Source organism: Corapipo altera, unplaced genomic scaffold (genome assembly GCF_003945725.1).
Source record: "Corapipo altera isolate COAL_440 unplaced genomic scaffold, ASM394572v1 46, whole genome shotgun sequence".
Lineage (NCBI taxonomy): Eukaryota > Metazoa > Chordata > Aves > Passeriformes > Pipridae > Corapipo > Corapipo altera.
Window position 1 is genome coordinate 16,622,223 of NW_020884883.1, and position 25,847 is coordinate 16,648,069.

A 25,847-nucleotide genomic window follows, 5' to 3' on the forward strand; every position below is an offset into this window, starting at 1 on the left:
CCATGATGAAAACACTAAGAAATAAAACTTGCTACAAGCAGCAGATCAGAGCAGAAAAAGGGCTTTAGGGGTGGTTTCTGGACCAGGTTTGACCCCAAACAAAAATAATTTTCTTTTTAAATGGTCAGCAAAAACACAGTGTGGGAAAATGACTGAGGGAAAGTTAGAGAAAACTGGGAAAAATTTGAACGCTACAGTTTTATTCATATTCTAACAGAAGTTATAACATTGAGGAAATTTTAGGCAGAAATGCAGTTGTTATGTCCAGCGTGGAATGTGGTTTGCATGCTTGGAATCAATTCCGTGATAATTCCCCAGGCAACACACTTTGCAACCTGAAGGATATGCTAAGGAGGGATGAAACAGAGGGTGAGGCAGAGAGAAGACACCTTGGCCAGGCTGTGTTGTATCCCTGCAGGAATGGGAACTGGATGGTACCACATAGCTTGCTGATAAATCAAAGAGCAACTGTGTGGGAAAATAATCAGAGGTAAAATTAAAGAAAACTGGAAAGTTACATTTTAACAGATGAAACTTGTGATCAGCGTGCATAAAATACATGATGAAAGGGAGGATGGAGCGGGCTGGAAAGTTACAGACACAGTTATAACAGTATGGAAATTATAGTGGGAAATGGGGTTGCTATTCCCTGGATGGAATGCAGTCAGCATGCCTGACTTCCTCCACACAATAGATGCTGAGGGGGGAATGAAACACTGGGTGGAGCACAGACACCGTGGCCGGGCTCTGTTGAAATCCTTGCAGAGGAGGGCACTTGGTGGTACTTTTTAGCTGATAAGCTGCATATCAGCTATCAGAAGAGGGAGATAGGAGAAGATGTGTTGCTGTTGGTGAAATCACTCTCCTCAGATGTAACACTGGCACAAATCTCCATCCCAAAGTTAGCTCAGATGTGATACTGTCGCATACCTCCATCCCAAAGTTAGCTGCCCCCAAGATATGACCACGCCTCACTGAACTAAAGTCACTGAAGCTCCACCTAAACGTAAAGAAATATTATGAAAGTAAGATAGGAATGGGAAGAAGTTAGGAAAGACTCCATTGTAGCTCCTGAGATCAGTTGGATGCTGAACCTGTTTTCTCCCCTGCAGGCACAGCTGTTGGGTAAGAACAGTACTCTGTTCAAGACAGCTTTTGTTAGGGATTAGGGTGTGTCTGTGTATTGCTTTGAATATGTTTTTGCAGCCAGATACTATCATCAGCAATCCTCCAACCTCAACCTGTCACAATTTTGTATTATATTTATAAAGTGTGTTAATCCATAAACTATTGGTGTGAGCCCTTCAAGGACACTGGCAGCCTCTTGCAGTGGATAACATTGACAAAACTGATAAAATACAAACTAAGGGGGGGGATCCAGGAGGGGGCCTCTCTTTCTAAACTGAAATAAGGGATTTGGCTCTGGCACTCTGCTGGTGCCTCTGAACCAGTTGGTCAACTCCCCCCTCAGATACAGTGGGCTGTGCTGTGGGGTCCCCATTCCAGGGCACTGACAAGCTGGTCGGGCACAAGAGTCTCATCTTTCTTGGTGCACTGACAGACTGATCAAACACCCCCCATTTTATGTGACAGAAAATTGGCACAGCCAGCAGGATTTCCATGGATAGGCTGCTGCAAAAACATAAATATGCCTCTTCCCAGGCTGGGAAGGAACAGGCTCAAAAGTTTTGGAAAGATGAAAAGAAAGTGGTAGAATGCATTGAAGAATGTAAGGCTGAGCAAAACTCTAAAGTGGGAAAAGGTAAAGATGTAATTTGTGCAGTTTTAGGAGCCTATTTGTCTCGTGCACAGAAAGGAGGTAAAAATACCACTGCTTCTGAACAAACTTCTGATGTAGAATACAACGTGTTGAAAACAGAAAATGAGGTATTGAAGTCATCCTTAGCCTTTGAGAGAGAGACAGGAGGAAAACTGAGAATCTGAGTTGATCAGCTTGTGATTGAGAACAACCATCTTAAAACCAAGATTGGCCACCTTAAAACCGAGATTGACCACCTTAAAACCGAGGTTAACCACCTTAAAACCGAGACTGACCACCTTAAAACCGAGGTTAACCACCTTAAAACTGAGGTTGACCACCTTAAAACTGTTTGCTGCAGGGGAGCGCAGAGAGAAACAGCTGATGGAAAAGCAGGCTCCTGTTTAGAATAGTTGTCTCCACAAGTTGGTACATTATGTGGACCCAGAGACTTGGGATGGGGACATGTGGCATGATAGTAGTGCTGATGAAATTGTGGGGATCCCCGAACCCGACCCTCAGCTGGTCTCTGGTGCTGATAACAGTGATAAAATCTGCACTCCTGTGTGTACAATCCCCTGGTCACTAGGGGAAATGATACAATTACAGGAAAAGTATCCAAGGCGAGAAGAAGAATCTGCAGTCGAGTATGTGTGGCGAGTTTCCCTTACGGGGGGAGATCAGATTTTGTTGAATGAGGAGCAGGCAAGACACTACTGGGACCCAGGAGTATTTCTGGCTATCACGCTGGGAGATCACGATTACTCCTTACTTGCATGTACTGCATACTGGGCAGGTGGTTTAGAGCCTGAGGAGAGAGGAGACCCGCTGGTAATTAAAACTCCCAGCTTCTCTGATTTGGTGGCCTCAGTGCACAAGGCAGCGTGCATACAGGCCATGTATGAGAGAGACCCTAAGAGGAAATCTGCAATGAGAGCTCCCATTGATCCAGCACGGTTAACTCCTCTCGTTTGGGGCCTCCCTGATACTCCTAAGATATTTGTTGCATGTGTTCAAGACCGCTGTGCTCTGAATAGTGCAAACACCAGTTGTGGTCGTGTTCCAGTTAGACAGGGGCAGCAAAGCCCCATAACCACTTGGGATGAGCTTGCACATGAACTCCTTGTTTATGGACGCCGTATGGACTGGGCCAGTTCATGCATGGAGAAGCCTCTAGACTGCCAAGTTAACACTCCCTGATCCAAATTTAATGGGAAGTCTAATGAAAGACCCAAATTTGATAAAAAACGGTGTGACTTATGGCACCAGGCCTGAGTGTTGGGAGTACCTAAGTTTTGGTTACATGGTGCCTCCAAGGATGACCTCCGTAAGGTGGTTCAGTCTTTAGTTGTGTCAAGGAAAAATAGTAGGAATGAGGAAAAACAACCTCAGGACAATTTTTTTCCCTCAGAATAAGCGTGTACTTTCCTCATCAAGACAGGGCTTAAGTGATTTGACAGAATCCCCAGCAAAAAACTCACATTCCCAGGGAGGGCAGCGAGCCACCCTTACTGGTGGGTATTAGCAGTATAATGGCTCCCAAGCAAATGCCCTGAACCCTCAAATGGTATTCCAGTTGTTCCTCAGAAAATTATGGTTGAATTTTTAATTGATGCAAGAGCTCAAATGTCAGTGATTACAAAGAAAACAGCAAATATTTTGAGAATGATACCCATTTGCAAGATAATTAAATTTACAGCAAGGAGAAAAATGGTTAACTAGGGCTGAAATGCTTATGGGGGCTGTCCAAACAAACCTTTTAGGATTTTATTTACTGTGTGGGCAAACCTGGAAACTCATGGATGGAACTTTGTGGAGTCTCACAGTGAGAGACACTGGGTTGCCAGGGATACAAATGGAATCTGAAAGAATGTGGGACAAATCAGACTCTGAAAAATTTATCAGACTGAGACATCACCACCATTGCTTTCTTCCCAAGTTACTAATGTTAAGAAATACCACCTGCCAACAGCAGCATTTACAGGGACTGAAGGGGTGGTGGCAGATTTGGAAAAAAGAGGCAGCATTAAAAGGACTCATTTGCCTTATAATTCACCGGTGAGGGCAGTAAAGAACCCGACTGGGCAGTGGCATTTTACAGTTGGTTACCCACAGTTAAATGTGAACTGCAGCTTTAACTGCTGCAGCACCAAACATTCTAGGAGCTTTGAATTATTGGTGCAACCATATTCCTGGTTTCTTATTGCTCATCCTTAATTATAATTTGCTAAAAAAGGGAAAATCGTGGCAATGAGCTGAACAGCATATGAATGTATTAGAATTATTAATTTAAAAACTAGATTATTATGACAATTTGGTCCCATCCACCCAACTGACTCTTTCAATTACACTGAAATGAGATATTCAGATCTTGACAAAGATTTGCTATCCCTGGTGCAAGTGGTGAACAAGCAGAACAGGTGAGGAGAGGACAGATCATTTGGGAACCCTTCTGCCTCCTAGATGTAGTCCATAAAGGTTCAACGCCACCTGCAGGTATTGCTCAGGTGTGCTGGAATGTCTGGAAGGTATTAATGACTTTATGCCAATCACTGCAGGGGATGTTAAAGTATCTAAATCACGAAAGGACATTGTCAGTATGCTGTTGTTTCAAGTAAACCAAGACACCAAGTAAACCATTCCCAATTCTGGATGCACCTCCACTAAAAGAGGACAGTAAATCTCAAGGAGATGAGTGTTACTGATGTATTCTTTTACAGACAGGACAATGAAGGGCATTATAATGCTGTGGCGTTGGACATGGCCACAGGGGAGAGGTTAAGTGAAACAGGCAAAGGAAGTGCACAAGTCAGAGAACTCAGAGCAGTCCTGATAGCTGCACGACATGCTGCTATCCATATTTGTATTGATTCATGTGCCGTTTTCAAAGGAGCCACCAAGTGGATAGGCAACTCTATTTACCTGCCAGGCAGCCACCACCTGGCAGGTAAAGAGAATCCCAGCCTGGCAGACTCATAGCTGAAAGCAGTTATTGGAAATAGGAGAACAGGGAGTGTTGTACATTGATTGGATTAAAGGACATGATCAATTGGATTCAGTCACTGCTGAATTTAACCAACAGGAAGATGGCCTTACATGGCTGCCCAAGCTTGAAACTGTAAATGACGACCAGGAGTGGGAGAACCAGATGAGCCGACTTGTGTTGGGAAGGCAGTGCCTGAGGATGGCCTGTATCAGTTAAACTGTGTGAACAAGTAGTGACAGCTCATTCACAATGCATATGTGCTAATACAGTTGCTCCTAAAGGTCCACACTAAACCTGGGGAATACCTGCTGGATTTTGTGCTGGACAACCTGTATCAGTAAAAATGCCTCAAATTGGAACAGTGCCAGTGGTACTAGTCACCCCTGAGAATCTCTGTGCTTGGGAAGTGGGAAGCAAGAGATTGCTCAGGAAAAATACATCGAATCAGTACTCAATGGATTTTGCCCTCATTTTACTTAACCCTGCCCGTTGCACTTTCAACCAAGCGTATTTCCTTTCTTTTCTTTTTTTACAGGAATTTCGAATGAACTGCACATGGACAGATGGATTAGGCTACAGCAACACTGAATGCAGACAGGGGATACTGTCATTAATCTTAGCTGAAATACAGGTTGGATTTGTGCCATTATTCTGACAATTCAGTTTCCCTTCATTTATAATCAAGAGAACACAAAATAACCATGGCCCTAAGCTTACAATAAGAACACCAGATGTATGGGAATATACCCCATACATACATTTTTAAACCCCCATAAGTATATATATATTTTATACATATATATATATATATATATATAAACACAAACCTAAATTTAGCCATTGTGGTTATGCACGGAGCTGAAGTATATTCAAAATATGAGTAGGGTTGGGATAGAGAGGATTGTTTTCACCTCTTGATAGGAACAATTGGAGAAGAAGTCCAAATAGGAAGCAGAATGGTCGATGGATCTACAACATGGAAAGGCCACTCAAATTATAGTCTCCCATAGTACATTAGGTCTAAGAACAACAAATAAGAAATTCTGTTCCACTGAAATAGGGGATTGTTGGTGTAATTTTACTTTGCTTAAACCTGTTTTCAAGTTATGCCTTTGGCAACAAAAGAAAACACCTGCTACCATAGTCTAGGGCTGACACTTAAATTTAGAACAAATAAACTTGATCCAGCTACACTGCTCTGTTTGCAGTGCTCATTGCAGTGGCTACAATTAATGACCATGCAGAAAAGAGAAGCACCCTCATCACCCTGACCAGTGATGATGGAGACATACCCTTCTCACCATAGTGCCTGGTGATGACATTACTGAGGGTTGTAGATTAATGAATCCCTCATTAAATCCGCAAATAGCTATGGAACTGGACCACAGAATTTTATAAATTTTGAAATTCATTTTGTGAAAGCAAAAATCAGGATTGTTGGCTAAATCAAAATGCAATAAAAGATCCATTTAGAGTTTTGTGTGAAACAGGAAATTCAGATTTCTGAGGAGAGTTTAGAAAAAAAGTAATGAAATCTAGCCCTGCTACCAAGCCATCCACCCTGAGCAACCCACAAAGTTCTGAAATTGGACCATATGTGATCAAAAATATTGGTCAACAACAGATGTTGTTTAACCTGTTGGTCAACAACAGATGTTGTTTAACCTGTCATGGTCGCTCAGACAAGTTGAATTGAAGCAAAATGATGTTTCTACAATCCAAAAAATTTGTTCACCGTTCCTGAGAACCTCTTATGCAGGATGGGCAGCATGGCTGCATAAATGATCACTCTTTCCCCAAAAAGAGATGTGCCTGGCATCTTGGGAACAGGACTGGGAGTTCAAAATAGCATAGACTCTGAGAGATTAATGAACAAACTAGTCATGATAACTAGTGAGATCAACAAATTGAAACACCCTCTACAATCCTCCCTTTTGGATCTGGGAACGAACCAATAGCTTTTACCCTCAGTCGGAGGGTGAAAAAAACATCACTTGATCATAGATTCACTTGGTGGACAAATGTTTCTTTGTTTTATCCAAGCTCAGCTGTGGATGCAATCAATGACAGCCACAATTATAAGGGAAGGTAAAGAAGGTATCTTACCCACTGAAATTCTAGAAGTAATTTGGGACAATGTGATTGAGTTTGAAGAAAAATTCCAATCCTGGTGGTATTTAGTCAGTTTTACCTATGATGCCATCGACAGCACAGCCACAGCTTTTGTGTTAACTGTACACATTGCTCGGGTATATGTTACATACCCTATCATTGTGTCAGGGTTAAATCACAACAGATCATACTCTATCCCTGGAGCATAGGGTATGGGCCCTAGAGGATGGAAATAAATGACAAACTATTGATGTAATTGTACAAGAACAACAAGGAGTCATTTGTGAAAATAACACCATCACAGCTCAAGACATTTGTCTTACAACTGAACAAAGTGTTTGTCATTTTGAGACACATCCTAATGAAAACCCTAAAAATGTTTTCATTTGTAAATATTGATAATGGAAGCGTTTGTGTATGAACTCTTTGGGATTCTTTACTTGTAGATAATGTTACTGTATCTACAAGTAATGACTCAGATATTTGTGTTTCTAAGTTTGTTGAAATTATGGGATGTGATTTTATTTACTCAGCTTCTGTCACATCTTATCAATTGTTATGGTGTAAGTATATGCTGATTGAAGACCTGCTGCCTACCCCTATTGGAGCAAATTTCAACTTGAGCAGAAAGCTACTGCAACATGAAGACCTAAACCAATTGCTGAAGCAAACTCAAGGAAATGGACAAAGGACTCTGATTCCCATCCATCATAATGTGGAGAAAATACATCATATTTCAGAAACAGTCAAGAAAGATGCAGAACATTGGTGGTGGGACACTCTCTTTGGATGATCACCAACTGCTACAGGAATTCTCGAGAGAGTGCTTTTCCCTGTTGTTTTATTGACATTAACTCTTTTGCTTTTTGTCTTAGTATTGTGTGTTAAAGTTTGCATTATTGTGAAGCAATTAGCCTATTGGCTGCCCCCACAAACATTAGATAACCCCCGCAATACAAATGCATAAAACACTCTTAAACTCCATTTGGATATTGTGAAGCTTGAGTGACTCCAGTTGCGGGGTGGATTATGTGGGAAAATATCTTGAGTCTAAAGTTATAGTCACATTCTAACAGAAGTTATAACATTAAGGAAATTTTAGGGTGAAACACAGTTGCTTCTTCGAGGAGAGAATGGTTGGCAAGCACAGAATCTATTGCATGGCAGTTCCCCAGGCAACACACCCCGCAGATGCTAAGGGGGGGTGACTCGGAGGGTGGAGCGAAGACACCGCGACCAGGCTCTGTTGTAATCCCCGCAGGAATGGGAACTGGATGGTACCAGGTGGCTGATAAACCGCAGAGCAGCTGTCAACCAAGTGAGAGAGGAAAAGATGTCTTGTTGCTGAACCAGCAACTGTGGCAAAATCGCTCTCCTCAGATGAACCTTGCTCATTATAATCTCATATAATACTGTAATACTGTCACACACCTCCATCCCAAAGTTACCACCCCTCCCTGAGCACGTGGTCTCTATTTTATTAACTATATCTTTAAGAGCAAAGTGACAGAATTTTGCACCAATCAGGAACAAAAGTACGTGTGACTGGAGTCACTCAAGCTCCATATAAGTGTAAAGAAATAATGTAACAGTGAGTTAAGAGGGGGAGACCTTGGGGAAGACCCCCTATCCTAATTTCTGGGATTGATCAATGGGCTGAACCTGGTTTATCCCCTCTAGGGAGGCCTGTTGGGTAAGAACTTTATTCTAAGTGTGCTAATTATTATTTCAAGCTTTCCTCCATGATTAGTTTGTGTATTGCTTCAGACTTTTTCTTGGAGTCAGTTCAGTGTCAACATCAATCCCTGACTCTGTCACAATCTTCTGTGATCGGTATATTTGTTAATAAAGTGTGTTATTCCTTAAACTGTTCTGTATGAGTCCTTCAAGGGCGCTGGCAGACTGCAGCAGTGTGTAACACTTGACAAAACTGATAAAATACCAAGAGAGGGTGGGATCCAGCAGGGGGTCTCTCTTTCCAAATTGAAATAAGGGGTTTGGCTCTGACACTTTGCTAGTGTCCCTGAAAAGGTTGGTTGACCCACCCTCCGATGCAGTTCAAGAACAGATAAAGTTCAAGAAGCATTTGGACAGGGCTCTCAGGCTCTCAAACACATGCTGTGATTCTTGGGGTGTCCCGTGCAGGACCAGGGGCTGGGCACTGACAGGTTGCCTGGGCACGAGAAACTTGTCTTTCCTGAGGCGCTCACAAATCAATCATAATAATATTTTTTTTAAAAATCAAATATAAAGGTTTTGAGGAACCCCCCCTTTTATGTGACACTTGGTTAGTGCGAGATCTCTGCGTCAGCGCAGCGCTGTTGAGGTAAAAAACCCTCACATTTCCCTCATCTGGTATCTCTGGCTGCCTTCAGTTTCAAATTTAATGTCACGGCTAGCACTGCACGGTAATGTGTGAAATCTTGTAATACAATTTAGTGAACTTTGGCTAAACCAGTGACCCTGACTTCGCCTCCTCGGCTCGGCTCGGCTCGGCTGGGTTCGGGTTCGGCTCGGCCGGGCTGTTCTCGCTCCTGATTGGCTCACTGGCCGCACTCTCGCTCTCTGATTGGTGGGCAGCCCTGCCGGGAGCAGCGCGCGGGCTGGGGTTGCCATGGCAGCGCGGGACGCTGTGCGGCCGCGCGCGGCGGGGCCCGGCCGTGTCCGTGCCCGTGCCCGTGCCCGTGTCCGTGTCCGTGTCCGTGTCCGTGTCCGTGTCCGTGCCCGTGTCCGTGTCCGTGTCCGTGCCCGTGCCCGTGCCCGTGCCCGTGCCCGTGTCCGTGTCCATGTCCGTGCCCGTGCCCGTGTCCGTGTCCGTGCCCGTGTCCGTGTCCGTGCCCGTGTCCGTGCCCACGTCCCACCTCCTCCCGGGAACAGGGTCCGGGTGCCCGCCCTGCGGCCGGGCTGCCCCATCCCTGTCCCCGAGGGCGGTGCCTCCTCGTCCCGAGAGGCTGTGGGTAATGGGAGAGAGGCTGTTTTCCTCGGCGGAAGGACACGGAGGAGTTCTACAACAACCGTGAGCGTAGGGGGGCACCGCCGTTTCCCCTCAGCGGGGCTGTGCCGAGCGGGGCGGGTTTGGCTCCCACTGTAGCCTCGTCCGGCCGCCCCTGGGGCCGGTGAGGGACCCCGGCACGGCGGTGGGGGGAGCGGGGCTCTGCTGCCCGCCCTCGCCTGCCCTGCGGTCTGCGGGACCCGCCTCAGGGCCGGGCAGGGTGCGGGTCGGGTGGTTCGGCGTTCTCCTCTCACTGGCCTGGTCCCGATCGCTGCCTCCGAGGTGCGGGGGCCAGGCCGGAACGCTCCGGCCTTGCACATGTTATCTGTTAGCTCCGCATTCACAAGCTGCAGGGTTCATAGAGCTGCCCTGCTCGCACTAGAGACTGGTTCTTTCACAGAATCAGAGAACAGTTCGAGTTGGAAAGGGACCTTGAGGTTCTTTTCGGTTTCAGCCCCCTGCCATGGGCAGGGACACCTTCCACTTGACAAGGTTGCTCGAAGCCCCATCCAGTCTGGCCTTGAACACTTCCAAGGATGTGGGGCAGTGGAACAAACGTCCTAATATTACAGAACAGCCAACCTGCTCATGGGATTTGGCGTTTGCAGGCTGCAACTGCTACTTGAACTGCAAATTTTTTTTTTATCCACTCAGATTTTGGAAATGCTTTACTGTATTTCTGTCCAAGCCTGTGGTTAAACCTTTAGTTTTAAGACCTGAAAAACAGCTGCTGTCTCAGGTCAGTGGGCCCTGCCTTTGTTAGTCACAGAAAGCTGGTGTCTCCTAGCAAGACTCCAAACAAAGAAGTAAAAGAAAGGACTCAGTGGCAGCTTGAGTTATGAAGACTGGGGGGAAAAAATCTGCAGTTAGAGTGTTTATCACTTGTGGGTTCCTGAGGGCAGATTGCTGCAGAGGCAGGTTCTCTATGTTTGCTCTGTTTTGTCTCCCCTGGGGTCCCGATTCTCTGTGATGAGATCAAACACCTCCTTTGCTTTGTGCTCACAGAAAGGCTCAGCCTTTCTTTGTGAGATGGATGGAGTCCTAATACTAGTTACTGAAGACAGAAAGGAGCCTAATGGTTGTGGTTTTTTTAAAATTTTACTTGTTTTGTAAGATTAGAAATTAAAATATTAGAATATGTATTTTATGTAATTTGTAATTTAAAATATCAAGATATATATTTTCTTCGTCTCAAACTTGTTCAGGGATTTACAGCATCCCTACCCCAGAAGAACAAAACTTCGAGGGAAAGGAAATCAGTTAAAGATAGTGTGACCAAGGAGCCCATGGTACCTGTGCAGGTAGGTGGGATGTCTTGCTCATAGGAAGGTTTGTTGACTTGTCTAATACCAAATCTGTAGCACCCCAGTTCAGCCCAGCTTCAGTCCTCTCTGTTTGCCTGTTATTTTGTATCAGAAATTGGGTCAGTGCTAATCAGAGTTTATGTAGTGTCATTTATCTGTTTGCTTTAATTGGTTATTACAGGATGAAGGGTAAACTGTGAGAATCCTTCCCCTGCTCCTCAGACACTAGCAGGTTGGATATGCTTTCTTGGAACTCAGTAGACTTGGGCTGTCTGGATAAAAGGGAGATTGTTTTTGGAGCAAGGGGCTTCTCACAGGGAACACCAGTCTCCATAGCACAGCTCTCTGCAGGGACCATTGGGGCACATGTAGACAAAAAAATGTTCATTTCCACATGGAAAGTGGCAGGACACCTGCTTTCCAAATCCTGTGTCCTAATTATAATTCCGTATTTTCTTCTGTATCTCTTGTCTCCTCTGTACAGAGAGGGCAGGGAATCACTATAGAGGAAGGACCTGCTGGGCTGCCACACTGCCAAGGCCAGTGTGTATTTCTGGGTTTGGAGCCTGACTTACTGGGGCTGAAAAAATTCCGTGGAGAATTGGGATGTTGTGACCTACTCCACTGCAAATTTTTAGTTTTCTTTGTGTCTGATGACAGAATAGAAATCTGGCAGAGTTATGCAGGAGGGAAGGAAGGTCCCTGGTACCATGTGCATTACATTGTTTTTTCCCCTTAATTTGGCTTTACCTGGCTTACATGGCAGAAATGAGGATTTTTCTTTTATAGAAGCAGTTGGAGGGAAGGACACGAGCTTTCAAATTTGAGGAGGGGAATTTTCAGAACTTGGCTGGGCGAGGCCCTGAGCAATCCTATCTGTGAGGTTTGCTCTTCTTCAAGCTGGCACGGGACTGGGACTCCTGAGAACCCTTCCAACACACACTTGCCTGTAGTTTCTGACTCTTTCAGACAGAAAAGACAGGAAAGCATTTCTGTGAGGAAGTGGGAATATCCAGGCAAGGATATGTGAAATGAAACAAATAAAGATACAGTTTGCAGACTGCACCTTGAACCGATGCTAAGAGATTTGAATCTGCAGTCCAGAGAGGCCATCTGGGAGTCAGATATTGTCACTGAAGTGCTGGGTTGGACACAGTAAACTTTTAAATATTGTCTTGTGCAAAAAATATTGTTACCTTCTATGAATATCTGATTTGGAGAGTCTTTGCAGATTCTTTTAACTGGATGTTGCAAAAAATAATTGAAGAACAGAATATATTTTCGTGATTGAAAGATCTGGCTGAAGACTTGAGGTCAGTATCTCTGCAGAAATAAACTTTTCTTTTGTTCCACTCTTTACTTAAGTAATTTTGTGAATCCATTGTTTCCTGGAAGCAGTGTGTCTCCAGTGAATCTGAAATAAAGATGTTTAAGTGGAGGTTCCTGTAAAGGGCATTTTGCCTCTGTGGTTCTCCTGTCTCTGTTATAAATCGATTCAGACATACTGAGGCACATACAAGAGAGGAGGTGGAATTTTCTGGCTGGAGCTCAGAGTTGGTGCTTCAGCATAAGCTTTGTCTGGTAGAACTGACTTTAAAACCCACTAAAATGCAGCCAGCCCCGGGGGGGGATGTAGCAATTACTTGAAAGTGACTTTTATGTGACTGAAAAAGGCACAAAGGAAATAAGTAATAGTCCAGAGGTGGAATTTGATAACTCTGAAATGTTTTCAAAGCTGACAGGCATTCTGGAATGATTTGTGAACCACTGTTCTTTGAAACAAAATGTACTGTCCGTTGTTTGTGGAGATGAGGACAGACAGTCCCACCAGAGGCAGTACCTGACTGTAAACCTGATGCTTCATCTCTGTTTTACTTGCTATGACAGGAGAATGCAGCAGTTAGAATTCCTTTAGAGATTTGCTTCATCAATTGATAGGAATTGTAAGAAAATGAGGTTTTTGCTGTTTATACAATAGTTATGTATGTTTTGGCTGTTTTAATGTTTCTCCCAGATTATTCCAACCATGCACAGTGTGAACAGCTCAGAGACTCCCTGGCTAAAAATAATGACACATCTGAGACCTGTGAAAGAACCTGATCAGCCACGGCCTTGGCAGGTGAGTGACTCCCAACAGTCCTTCAGCTGTAGGTTCTACTGTGAAGAATCACAGGAAACCAGTGTCTGTAACTGGGATCCCAGAGTATTTGAGTGTAATTGGGCTTCTGTGTTGGAACTGACCACCTAATGCCACTGAATTCTGGACAGTGTTCTGGTCTGTCTGTCTGTGCCAGACTGCCGTCCCTGGTATGTGCCTGAATTCATCTGTGAGCCAGCAGGAGCCTTGTGTCTCAGTCTGTCCCTTCTGGGCACACTCAGAAATGGTTATTGCAGTGTATGTTACTTCCTACTGCTCCATCCCAGTTTGTAGCTTGATTGTGGAACCTGGATGAGGGCCTGATCTTTGTAAAGCAGGTTGGCTTTTTATGCAGACCTCACCCTTTCTTTACCTTTTTATCCAGTTCTCCTCAGTACCAGCAAAGTGTCACAGCAAATAATTTTGACTGCAGAAGAAAACTATTGCCAAAGATTGGCTAACACAGAAGGGCTTCTGTTGTGCAAAGATATGAGTGGAGGAATGAAATGGAAGTTATGAAGGGAGGAATGAAAAATAATTATTCAGAAAGTTCTGCAAAATCTGAGATGTATTTGTCATGGAGAAGAACAAAGAACTCTGTAAAAAGCAACCAACTCAATGGGTTTTATCAAGCTCTTGCATCCTTTTGAGGCAGCTTTATCCAGTTATTTGCAGTTTGGTATGTGGAAAAGTTTCCCATAAAACCTGAAACAAGCTTGTGACTCATGGAACAGCCTCAGCTGGAAGGGACCTTGAAAGATCATCTGGTTCAACCTTTTTTTGGGAAAGAGACACCAGATGAGGTTGTCTAGCACCCTGTCCAATCACATCTTGAAAACCGTCAGTGATGGGGACTCCACCACATCCCTGGGGAGGTTGTTCCAGTCAGTGATTGATCTCACTCTAAAAAATTTCTTTCTTATATTGAGATGAAACTTCAGCCAATGCAACTTGTACCTCTTACCCCTTGTCTCCTCCCTGTGGCTTCTGGTGCAGAGAGAACCTCCATCCTCTTTGTAGCTGCTCTATAAGTACTGTGATGAGGCTCCCCCTGAGCCTGCTCTTTTCCAGGTAGAATAGACTGAATTCCTTCAGTCAAAGGAGACCTAATTCCTTTGGTTCTTAAGGAGTCTTCAGAGAGGGATCATCCTGAAGGAAGACTTTTCACCTACTCACCAGTGTGTATTCTGAGTACCTTCTGCTGGTGGTTCTCAGCTGGAGTGATGGCTGTGTCTCCCTGCTGCTGTTATGGTGCTGGTTTTAGAAAGGATCTGTGATTATGTGAAGTAGATTTGTCAGGTGTAATACAACGTACCAGTTGCTTCAAATAGTAGGATGAAAGGGTCTTAAAACATGCCAGCAATTTAGATTTCCTCTTCTCATTTGTTTTTGGTGTTTTTTTTAATACTACTTATCCTTTCCTTGCCTGGTTTAATATATGATGTCCTGCTTATCTCAGGATAATAAACCTGTTGGAGTGTGGAGCTGGTCAGCAAGGTCAAGACAGACGTGACTGGAAACTACACTGTTTATTGGAAGAAAGAATCAATATTAAGCACAGGGAGTAGCAGGCTAATTTTCCATTCTGTGCATCAAATGCATTCCTTGAGTCTGTGCTGCCACTGGCATGGTGGGCTCGTGCAAAAATGCTGTGGCTGTAGCTCAGTTTTTAAACAGCAGAAGAAAGTCACAGCAGGGATGACTTTGAATTCATCTGTGGAAACCACAGGAGGAGGCAGCAGGTCAGACAGGTGAAATGTGAATGCTTCAGCCCTGCCTCTGGCTTAAGCCTGAGTAAAACCAGCTCAGTTGAGGTTTGGGATAACCCTTTGTCATTTGGGGTCAGCTGTCCCAGCCGTGTCCCCTCCCAGCTCCTTGTGACCCCCCCAGCTTGCTCACTGGTGGGGTGGGGAGAGAAGCTGAGAAAACCTTGGCTTAGTGTAAACACTACTTAGCAACAATTAAAACATCAGTGTGTTATCAACATTACTCTCATCCTAAATTCAAAACACAGCACTGTACCAGCTACTAGAAAGAAAATTAACTCTATCCCAGCCAAAACTTGGACAACTTGTTGCTTGTAGAAGCTGCTGATGGACTCGTGAAGACAAGGTCTCTCTGGTTAACCCACAGAGCTGGTGCAGCCTGATCACAGGGGAGGTACCCCCCTCATCTTCCCTGCAGGAATTCCATCCCCAAGTGATAGATGGGTTTGGTCCGTATTGCTTGTGCTCCTCGGCTGCAGTGCAGGAGTTGAGTTTATGAGACACGTGTTTGGCCCAGGTGAGCAACAGTGGCAAGGAACAAGTGGTGTGTGGTCATGGTGAGGAGCAGCCAAGGAAATGTATGGTCTTAACATGTACATTCCTGTTCCCATTCCAGTTCTTCCAACACTCATCTGTTGCTACTTATCCCCACTGTTCCGAGCAAGTCTCACAAGGATTTGCCAGCTGGGTTATGGTATAATGTGCCTTTAATCACAACACCAGTGATTATTTTGAATTCAAAAGTAAATCTGACTCCTAGTCTGAGTCCTGCTTTTACTTCATGTGGGTTTTTAATGTTCTGTTAGGTAACACCTGACCAAAGCCGAGACATCATTGCTTCTGTTCAGTGCATCTTGGACAGAGAAAATTGTTTTGTGAGGGTAAGAAGTGGTATCTCTTCTCATTTGTTGTGTGCTTTCCTGCATGTCAGTGTGTGCTAGTTTCTGGTCAGTGATTTGTGAGAAAATGTTAATTGTCTGTATTCTTGAAAAACTAATTTAGAAGTATGAGTTTGTGGCCTCTCCTCTGGATATGACTGAAGTAGTAACCCTAAATGTGAATCATAGGTAACTTACCTGCCTGTTTGCACCTAATATTTGCTCTGTGGATGTGGTTAGTTGGTCAGTGGGGCTGTGAGCAAAGGGCAGCAGGGCTGATCTGATCTGATTTGATTTGATCTGATCTAGCAGATTGCCAGTGCTGCAGGGAGAGGGTCCCTCTCCTGCTGCCTGTCTTGTACAGTCTGCTGCTTATCAGCCCCCTGTTCTGCAGTGATTTGAGCTCAATAACCTTTTGGGAAAAAGTGAGTAATTTTCTGCCAGTCTTGCACCACGGTTTCAAAAGTTAAGGGTCTGAATGCCAGAGCTCTTGCAAGTGAGAGGTTGGAAATGAGTGGTGGGAAGTGGAGAGAGGGAGGAGCACAAAGAAGGGCTGGAAAACAGCACCCTTGGAGCAGAGACCAGTCAGCCTTCACCTGTGAAACCTTTAATGTGCTTGACTAATAATTTGTATGGTTTTATTTTGCATTTCTTACTTAGGAGGTGGACAGATACCTGAGGCACAGTGATTTCCTAAATCTGAGAAAGAAGGAGATCGTGTACAAAGAATGGCTTAAGGATGTTTTAGAGCCAGTGCTGCAGAAAATTGAGGATGAAATGGGCAGTCAGTCAATTGAAGAAATGCAGAAAAGGAAACAGGAACAATTGTCTCAGTATTTAAACTACTGTAACAAGAAGGTATCAAGGAGAAGTAAATTTCTGTCATGGAGAGGGTTGCATAGGGAGGGCTTTGGACAAGATCAGGGGTTTAGCTGCTATTTGCTGTCCATTGAGTAGCCTGGAATTCAGATGCACCTTACCTGTAACTTACCTTTCTTTCCCAAGGACTTCTGTAATGGTGACATATGATGTTAGAGCTGTTCAAGTTCACCATCAGATACAGACAATAGCCTTACTTGGGTCTGAATATGATGAGACACCATATTGATGTGTATTTCCCTTTGTGAGCTGGATCATGTAGTGGGAAAAACTGAGCTCTGTCAGCTGAAGTCAAAGACTCACTGAGCAGGGAGTGGACTGCACTCTCATGTCTCAGAAGTTAAGCTACATCACTGCTGCAGTATGTTGGCAGAGCACGAATGAAATGATTTTGTGGCCTTGGATGCTACTGATCAAGCTTCATAAAAGAAAAAAATGTGGGAACAGGGAGATACAAACAATTTTCTTGAAGTCTGTATACAGGCAATAGACCCAACTTTTTGTAATTCCATGGGTTTCAGTACTCAGAAAAAGTGCAGTCACTGTAGGAAATACTTGTTGGTTTTCTTCATTTTGCTCTGAATTTCACACCACTGTTGAGTATCAAGTCCCACAACTCAATTTTCTGCATCTCAGGAATGGAAATATAGAGCAGTAAGAGCAGTTACATAAAAATGATAATATTTTATTGAGAGCAGGAATTTGTTGTCAGTGGAAACCACTGCACAGTGGAGTCATGAGACTGTAAACAACCTTCTCAGCCAGAAATGAAAATGTCATGGGAGCTGTGTTGTTTTAACGAGAGCAAATGATTTCTTTTTCAAAGGCCTGATGTGACAGACCCATGCATTTAAACTGCATGGAACAACAAAGACCTGAACCAGTCTTACTGTTGATGTCCTAGGATTTAGGATATGTTGGGTGTACTGTACATATCTGGGTCTGCATCAGTCCACTTCCAAGCTTCTGTGTCAGGTCAGGAATTTGCTGGGTGTCCTCCAAAAGCACTGGCTGATGTGCTGGGATGTGTCCTCCTGGAAGGGAAGCACCAGCACCAGCGATCAGCCTCCACCTTTTCCCCTTGCTCTGTGGTGTCTGCTCTATCATCAGCATGTCTGCAGAGCAGGTTGAAGCCCTTCAGAGTTACAGGACAACTCACTTGCATAAGTTTGCATTGACTGTGGCAGCACATGATATGTTTTGCAGAACTTGAAACATTTCTGTAGATTGGTTAATATACTGACTTCTGGCTATGTATTTTCCCCTCACTCCCTTCTTTTTGTCCATTTGCTCTCTTCCCTGCTATTAGGCTTCTCTTCCTGTTTCCCAGATCTCCTCACCTTCCCATGCCTGTCATTGGTCCATTCCTTCTTTCCATGTCTATTATTCTTCCTCCAGTCTCTCCTCTTGCTCTCTTTCTCTCTCCAGTCAACTCTTTTACTCCATCCATATATCCGTTTTGCCCCTCTTTCTTCTGTCACACTCCCCACTGCTGTGTCTCCATCTTCTTGTTGCTTCTGATAATTCCTCCAAGTTCTTCACTGCCCTTTGCTTTCCAAAGCTGTCTTTTCCCCCTTTCCTCCATTCTCGTCCTCTCCTCACTCTTTTTCCAAATTCCTCCATCTCAGTCTTTGTCAGCTCACTCATCTGCCTTTTTCACAGCATCTGACCTCTCCTCCTTTACCTCCCTTCCTTGACTCCCTGTTCTTCCAAGGACCTGCTCATATGTGAGGTTTTTTGCCTCAAATCTGCCTCCTTTTCACTGCCTTTCTCACTCCTCCTCCCCTCCAGTCCTGTGGCCATGGACTGCAGGTGTCTAACAAGATGGTTGGTCAGACTGAAGATGGCAGTGTGACAGTGCAGCCTGCAAGGAGAGGGGATTCCCCTGCATGGGTTGCTGCTGTGTTAGCCACAACTCAGCTTCTGGTAGTCCAGGCTATTGTAGGCATTGTGTGCTGCAGAGAAAGAGACCCCCCTGATTCATTTTGAAGAGCTTTTACTCTGCTTTATTCCAAGGGCTGTGTGAGGGGTAATGCATCGACCACATGAAGGGATCAGACCTGGGAGTGCAGCAAAGCACCTCTGTGATCCACTGAGGTCTCAGCAGACCCTGTAAAGGGGTGATATGTGATAACAAACCAAGGGGTGGCACTAAAATTCTGCAAATTGAGCTCTATTAGGGCTTGAAGCTTTCCAGGGACAGAAACATGAGATGATGAGTGTGGCTGCTGCTTATTGCATGGGGAATTGCCAGATCCTGAGGAGCAGAGGCCCCTGCAGAGGCAGCATTCACACTCAGCAGTAGAGAAGCCTCACGGTGCTTCCCAAGTGTCTGAGAACAGCACAGGCCCTCAGGGCCTGGCTCACTTCCCTGTGAACTGCTTCAGCACAGTGACCTCTTAAATCTACTGTAGATCCCACTTTTTTTTTTGGTTGGACTTGCCTTGCAGAGCTCCTGAGCTGTTCAGGTTAAAGTATGGTTTTTTCCAAGTCTTGAAATCACATCCACAGATTGCCATGAAGAACTGTGTAGGGCCGAGATCTAGGAGGCCATGGGCTGAATGCTCCCTTCCTTCCTGGGATCCCTGGAGAATCACCCACACAAGAAAGATTAAAAAGTTCATTTCCAAGGTTTTGTAAGAAAGAATATTAGGGAGGACTATTTTATGTGCTTGTTATAGGGAACTTGAACTGTAGAACATGTTGATTGTTGCAGGCAGTTTTTGATGAGAGGGAGCTGTGACCTGGACTATGCGGTGTGGCTCAGGTCTTTACTCTTATGTCTAGATGGAAAAGCCAGCTCATGAACCCAGACCAGTGACCTGCCTAGGGCTGTGCCTGCTGAGGGCTTACCCACTCCTTTCTTTTTTTCTTTTCAATAGCTGTTTCCTTCTCTGTCAAAACATTTTCCCTTGACTGAAATTTCCACTGTCTTGACTGCCCTAGTTAAGGTTAGCATCTTAGCCTGAAATTATTTCTGGATGCTCCATGAAATCATGTATTATGTATTTATGCCTATGATAAATTAAAATGGATAGAGGAATTTTCCTGTTACACTTCAGTCACCTTATTTCTGAGGTGCAGTGTATGAAAATTTGGGAGTCCTCTTCTCCACCATGTCTGTCACAGGCTGTGTCCCACCCAGGCTGGCTGCTCTCACCATTGTATCACCTAAGGCTTCTGAGACCTGACCCAGTACCTGCTTCTCCCACAGGGCTACGTGTTTTTGGACTATTTTGACCCATCAGAGTATGATCCATTCTCCCAGAAGACGTGCACAGACTGCTGGAAGGTGTGAGGTTTGGAGTTCCCCTTTGACCAGCAGGCAGTTCATAGTTAGGAGGCAGAGCACGTTACTGATGTGCTGCTGTAGGGAAACACATTCTAGTTTTATTACCTGAACAAATATGGGTCCCAGCTCCTAGTGCATTTAAGCCCAAGAGTATTTGAACATGGTTTTCAGCAGGAATGTGATTTGGATCCATACTAAGCCCAGATTTGGAGGCACAGTAGGCAATGGCAGGGGGGAGGTTTGTTTTCCTCATTTTAAATCCACTGCGGCAGCACAGGGAGTGTGTTCTGTCTAAGGAGGGTTGGAGAGTTCCCAGGCAAGCTGTGTGTGTGCTCTGTAGAAGGAACTACTCTGGCAGCTCAGCTGATCTTTACAGGAGCATGGCAATAGTTTTTACTTCTGTTTAAAGAATGAAAGTCATCAATCACCACAATGACAGCGAGAGCCAATGATGTCACCCGTCCCCCAGCTGACCAGAGCAGCAAGCACAGCCATCAGAAGGTACCCTTTGTAAAATAGGTTACATCTCCTGCCAAAGCAAGTGATAACAGGCCAGGTCTTCTGGCAAGCTGCAATAAACTTACTGTCTTGAACTTGGTTCTGAAGTGTTGTTACTCAGCAGCCAAAGAAATGTCTGGGATGCTGCTCCTGTTGTTGCCAGCTCCAGTTCATGCTCTACAAGCCCAAATCTGCTGTTTTAGGAGATTTAACTTAGGCTCAGCTCAACAAAAACAGTGCTGGTGTTCTCTCCTGAACACAGTGCACAAGCAGTAAATCAAACTTTTTAACATACATATTAGGTGTTCTGAGAAAGCAGGAAATAAGTAGGGGAGAGGAGATGGGAAGTGCTTTTCAGAGAGTCTGTGCTGAGCAGCAGCTGAGCCAGTGCCCCAGTCTCTCTCCCGTTCCAGTGTGTCCCATCTCCCCCCTGGTCTGGCTGCACAGCAACTCTGGTCTCAAAGCCTGGAAACAGAATTTCCTCTATTCTCCAAACTCTCACTGTACAGACACAATCTCTCAAGAGTTGCCAAGACTGAGTTTTATTTAGGATTAGGAATACTGAACCACAGAAAACTGTTAAAAGTAACAGAGGTTGACTCAGTAAGGAGGGTGCACAGATGGTGACTGCATGGGAAACTGCCAGACTTCAGGAGGAATTGCTGCACCCGTGGAAAGGGCTGCTCAGAACGGCACACTGTGCTTCGCAACAAGGCAGTTTAAGGAGGCAGTAAAATGGTTACAATGTATCAAACATTTTATAAACAAACTTTTTTTTTTAACCATCCCTGATTTGGTGCCAAGAGAAAGCTTTTGCTTTCAACCAGCTCTTTTTAACAGGTTTGTGTTGGGGTGTAGTTCCCCCCAAGCAAACCTCTTAAACTTGTAATAAACTTTTCTTGAACGAATCCTGTAAGTTTTTCTCATTATTTCACATTCCCCTGTACAATAAAATATACTTTTTAAAAATCAATAAACATCTGTAGACAAATTACATTAATAAACTTATATTTTACTCTCTATATACATGTTGGCAATGTCAAAGCTTCAAGATTCACATGGAGGTCTGCAAGACCAAGGAAATGTACACAAATAACTTATATTTAGGAAAAAAACCCAAAAGCTGAAGAGTATTTTGCCACATTATTGTGGGTCACAGTATTTAAAATATTTTTTCTAGTTATTCTTCACAACAACATTGTCTTAGCAGAGAATGATGAATCAAACTGAAGCAGAAATTAAAATCAAGTAGCAGTTACTGATTCCAGTGCAGAACTAAGTCAAGTAAAGAACTACACTTGATTCTTAAAGAATATACAATATATTGGAGACTTCTCCAGTACTAAGGCTTCTTCAGCATTTTACCTTTAATACCATCATCCTGAGAGGGGAAGATTCCAGTGGATATCACTTTTAGGATTTCAAATGGAATGATTCCAGTGTTGAGCTTAAACCATTCCTCAGTCTGTCTGTCAGACCAAGTGGTAAAATATACAAACAGCTTGGTGCCACATTTCTACTTAATACTTTTTATGGCCCTGAAAATGGAAACATTGGCATCCAAACCCAAGATATTCCAACATAATAAAAAGGCACTGAGCTATAGTACTGTATATACAGTAACATTTGTGTTTGCATAGATCAACAACAACTGGGAACACTGCAAGGAACTAAGCACAAGTAGAACTAAGAGGAAACACGGAGGCAGCAGGAACTCTTGCTTAATAACCAGCATGGGGCAAGGAATCTTTTATCAAAAGATATTCAGTCTGTCAGCTTCAGTTGTCCTTCATAAATAAAAAAAAGGTGTTCTTAGAAGAGTGCTTTCTGATCAAAGAGCTGCAGGTCAAAGCGCACCCAGACTTCTCCAGTTGGAACTTCATGCAGCAGTAAGTGTTTAGTCATGGGGCCTTTGCTCTCTTGTTCTGTTCGGATTTTTGCTACTGGAACTTCGGTGCGGCCCAAAAAATCTGTTGGGCAAGTGAGTAAGACATTTCATTAGGCAAGGACAACTTAGAAAACCTGAAAGAGTCAGGTTAAGCAGCAATGTTGCACAGTAGGTGTTCAGTTCCAGAGCACTGCTCCCAGGTTTCCTGTTTGACTGGCCCTCAGCCCTGTGTAAACCAGCCAGCAGTGACAAAAAAGGGTCTTTTTAGAAGACAAAAATGCTATGGATTTAGGATGGACCACATGCCTTTATTGTCATGTTTGAGCTTAGGGCTTTAAAAACACTCTTAGAAAATACCCTTTCAGAAACACAATTTCAAATGTTCCCCAGTTTTAGAGCTGGCAGGTCAGAGTTAGGTGATAGAACCTGTTTACAAATCAGCTGAGATGCCACAAGGACAATAAAAAAAATCAACTGTTTTGGCTCAGCCAACTTTTATTAAGCTTATATATCATTCTTCTCTCAAGAACAATGACCCTGAACAATTACTACCACTAGTAGGTTTACAGTTCTACTCAGAAATCATATACCTTCTTTGTGGCCATTTCTTATACAACATGCACATGTGTCTGTGCATTAAAAGGCTCACTGTGGACTGAAAAACCAACAGACTCTGCTGTCCGGCTGGGAGAAGCAGCCAAAGTCATGTTACCTCACAGGAGAAAAGACTGAGCTATAGTTACACACATGGCACCTCAGGTCAAGACAGTTCCTAGCAAATCTGCAATAATCAACCACATGTCAGCACTGAAAGAGCATTTAAGCTTTTAGGGAGTACCTGACAGCCAAAACTGTGTTGTTTCCAAGCAAAACAAGAAAGCTTATCAAGCTGTTGCTGTGCAAATACAACCTGGCACCTTATTTTTGGGCACCTGTAGTGAGAGAGTAAAACTTCTGCTTTCAAATTCTCCGTCTGCCCAGTCTGACCAAAAAAAAAAAAATACCATGTCTGACATAAAAGCCAGAGTGGGATCCAATCTGACTGCCTGGAGCTGCTGGCTCTGGAAGGCTACTGAACCTTCTGTGTCCTGAGGCACTGCTTTCACACAACACTTCCCAGGCAGCAATCAGACCCACAGGCTCTCAGAACTGCTGCTTTTCCTAAATGTCCACACTTACCATCGGGTGAGAACTGATCCCTGTCAAACATGGTGATACACAGGACATCCTGATACAGGTCCTTGATGAAGAACTGGCAGTTGAAGTTCCACTTGGGGTTCAGGGTGTCCTGCATGGTTCTGGTAGTGTAGCTTTGCGAGCCCATGCTGATCTCACAGTACGGGTTGCTCTTCCCTAAACACAGAACAGGGAGTGAAAACCCCCTGCAGTGCAGAAACCTCCACTCCACCTGGAGCCTGCCTGGACACACATCGATGCTGCTGCCCAGATGTGGATCAGGCAATCCCTGTATCCCACAGCAGCACAGAGCTGGTTCCTCATTTGTTCCTCTGAAGCTAAAGAATGGCTAATTCATACAGAAACTGTAGCTGACCGACAGTGTTTCCCAAATCACCAAACTCCTCTCAGCAAGCCTTTCCAAATGTTACAGGAATAAAAGTGATCTGAGACTGTTTCCCTCACTTACCATTGGGCTTACAGGCCTTTAGTTCTGTTGCTTCAATCACGTGCACCATCAAACGTCCTATTCCTGAGGTTTTCTGTGAGCGAGCTGGGAACAGAGAGGTCAGAAATAAATGGGTTGGTTGGAACTGTAAAAACTGGCAATAGATCTGAAGAGGGAGATCCTGCACAGACACTGTGGCATCCTCCAGGTGGATGACAGGGAAATGCAGAACTCTGTAGGTACCTTGATAAGCCTTTTCACGTTTCTTCTTCTCCGTTTCGATGTACTGCTCTGACGCCGCTTTGATTTTCTGGACCCAGGCAGTACTGCAAAGAGCAATCCCTACAGTCAGGCTCATCCCACAGGCAGGGAAGTCTTCAGCATCAGTAACTCTGCCCCAATCTCTTTGGCCATTTCCCCCTCCCTGGGCTTCAGAGGCATCACAAATCAAGTTAGGTCATGGACTAAAGCGATGGAGTTTTTGGATTTAATCTTAATGCCACATTCCACATCAGACTAAATAAACACAAAGTGGAGCTGCTGTTCTATTAAAGACTGCTGGGTCACATTAAAAACTGACTAGGACTGGGGGAGAATCCTATGGGATGCTGGACTTTGCAGCCCTAAACTATTCTTGTATAAAACAGTAACATCAAGGAGCAGCAGATGTGGCTGAATTCCACTGCAAGAGCTGCTGCACAAGCAGAATAAAATCAGAGAAAACCTGTCATTCAAATGAGAGTAAAGTGGGTTTATTTCCTGACCAAGGGACAAAACCCTATTCTTGAGCTGAGAGCCCCCCATGTCTGCTCACTTGAGACACAGCCTGCAGCCTCGATCTGCAAGTTTAGGCTCAGATCTGCACTGTCACTACTCACCGCTCGTTGATGTTGTCAGTTTTAAGTGTGTAAACTCTGTCAATGTGTGATATGTGGAAAATTGGCTCATCACTTGAAGGGTCTGTAGGCAGTTTCACCAGGACTTCATTAAGGAAAACCGGCTGAAAGAAGAGCAAATGTCACTGTCGCAGCATCACCCTGTGACAATGAGCTGAAAGTTTACAAGGATGTTTAAATACATTGTTTTACTGTAGGGAAAACTAAAGTCATAAGACATAGGACAAACACTGAGATCATCGTGTAAAGGATGTGAGAAAAGGTTGAGAGAAAAACTACTCTGGCAATACACCCCATTCTTGTCTTCCTAGATGGAGAGCTTTGTGAAAGGGGCATGTCTGTGTAAGCAGAGCTGCAGTGTGAAGCTTGGAAGTCCCTGGAATTTCTCAGGCTTCCTATGGGAAAGCAACCCCAATACTTAAACTTATCTCCCCAACTTCAGAATCTTGAGAACATGCACTGTGTCGACAGAGCGACTAAAGTTTTGCACCTTTTACTGTTTTCTGAAGAAGGACAGGAAATTTCTTGTGGATGCAACTTGTGCAAACTCAAGTCAAGGCTCCTGCTTCTGAACATCCCACTGAGCTGCTCAGGCACGATGCTTCTTCTGCCCTTTCCTCCCCAAAGTGGATGGAAGTGTTTGTTAAACCAAGACACAAAAGCCTGTCCTTTTCCAGGATCCAAGCCAATGGCAGTTGTGCAAGTTGTCTGCCAGGACATGCCTGTATGACAGCAAAAGGGGCCAGGCAGCTAATCCCAGCAGAACAGCAGCATTCCTCATCAGAAGCCAGGATCCACTGCTACTAACATGACCATGGAACACCTTGGTTCACTCA

At 44.3% G+C, this 25,847-nt stretch overlaps 2 protein-coding genes across 13 annotated transcripts in view; one reads left to right on the forward strand and one right to left on the reverse strand.

The window, feature by feature from the left end:
- The first annotated feature begins 9,683 nt into the window (after positions 1–9,683).
- Positions 9,684–21,511, forward strand: FAM228B (family with sequence similarity 228 member B). Of its 5 annotated transcripts, none has more exons than XM_027640900.1 (9): positions 9,684–9,879; positions 11,055–11,150; positions 11,638–11,696; positions 12,385–12,466; positions 13,168–13,272; positions 15,863–15,937; positions 16,595–16,792; positions 20,028–20,105; positions 20,515–20,698. In XM_027640900.1, exons 5-9 carry the CDS (start codon positions 13,180–13,182, stop codon positions 20,539–20,541), a joined length of 471 nt encoding a protein of 156 aa, XP_027496701.1. In that variant the 5' UTR covers positions 9,684–9,879; positions 11,055–11,150; positions 11,638–11,696; positions 12,385–12,466; positions 13,168–13,179; the 3' UTR covers positions 20,542–20,698. The 5 variants fall into 5 exon arrangements, 3 of the variants coding, with proteins under 3 accessions (XP_027496701.1, XP_027496703.1, XP_027496702.1); XM_027640901.1 differs by lacking the exon at positions 9,684–9,879 and adding an exon at positions 9,880–9,973; XR_003527276.1 differs by lacking the exon at positions 15,863–15,937.
- ITSN2 (intersectin 2) overlaps positions 21,130–25,847 on the reverse strand; it is an 83,000-nt gene continuing 78,282 nt past the window's right edge. For all 8 annotated transcript variants that reach the window (XM_027640897.1, XM_027640895.1, XM_027640896.1 and 5 more), the window contains 5 exons: positions 24,994–25,115; positions 24,359–24,441; positions 24,137–24,220; positions 23,671–23,844; positions 21,130–22,573 (listed from right to left, as the gene is read on the reverse strand). In XM_027640897.1, coding sequence (XP_027496698.1) covers positions 22,416–22,573; positions 23,671–23,844; positions 24,137–24,220; positions 24,359–24,441; positions 24,994–25,115 — 621 coding nt within the window. In that variant the 3' untranslated portion in view covers positions 21,130–22,415. The remainder of the gene's footprint in view (positions 22,574–23,670; positions 23,845–24,136; positions 24,221–24,358; positions 24,442–24,993; positions 25,116–25,847) is intronic.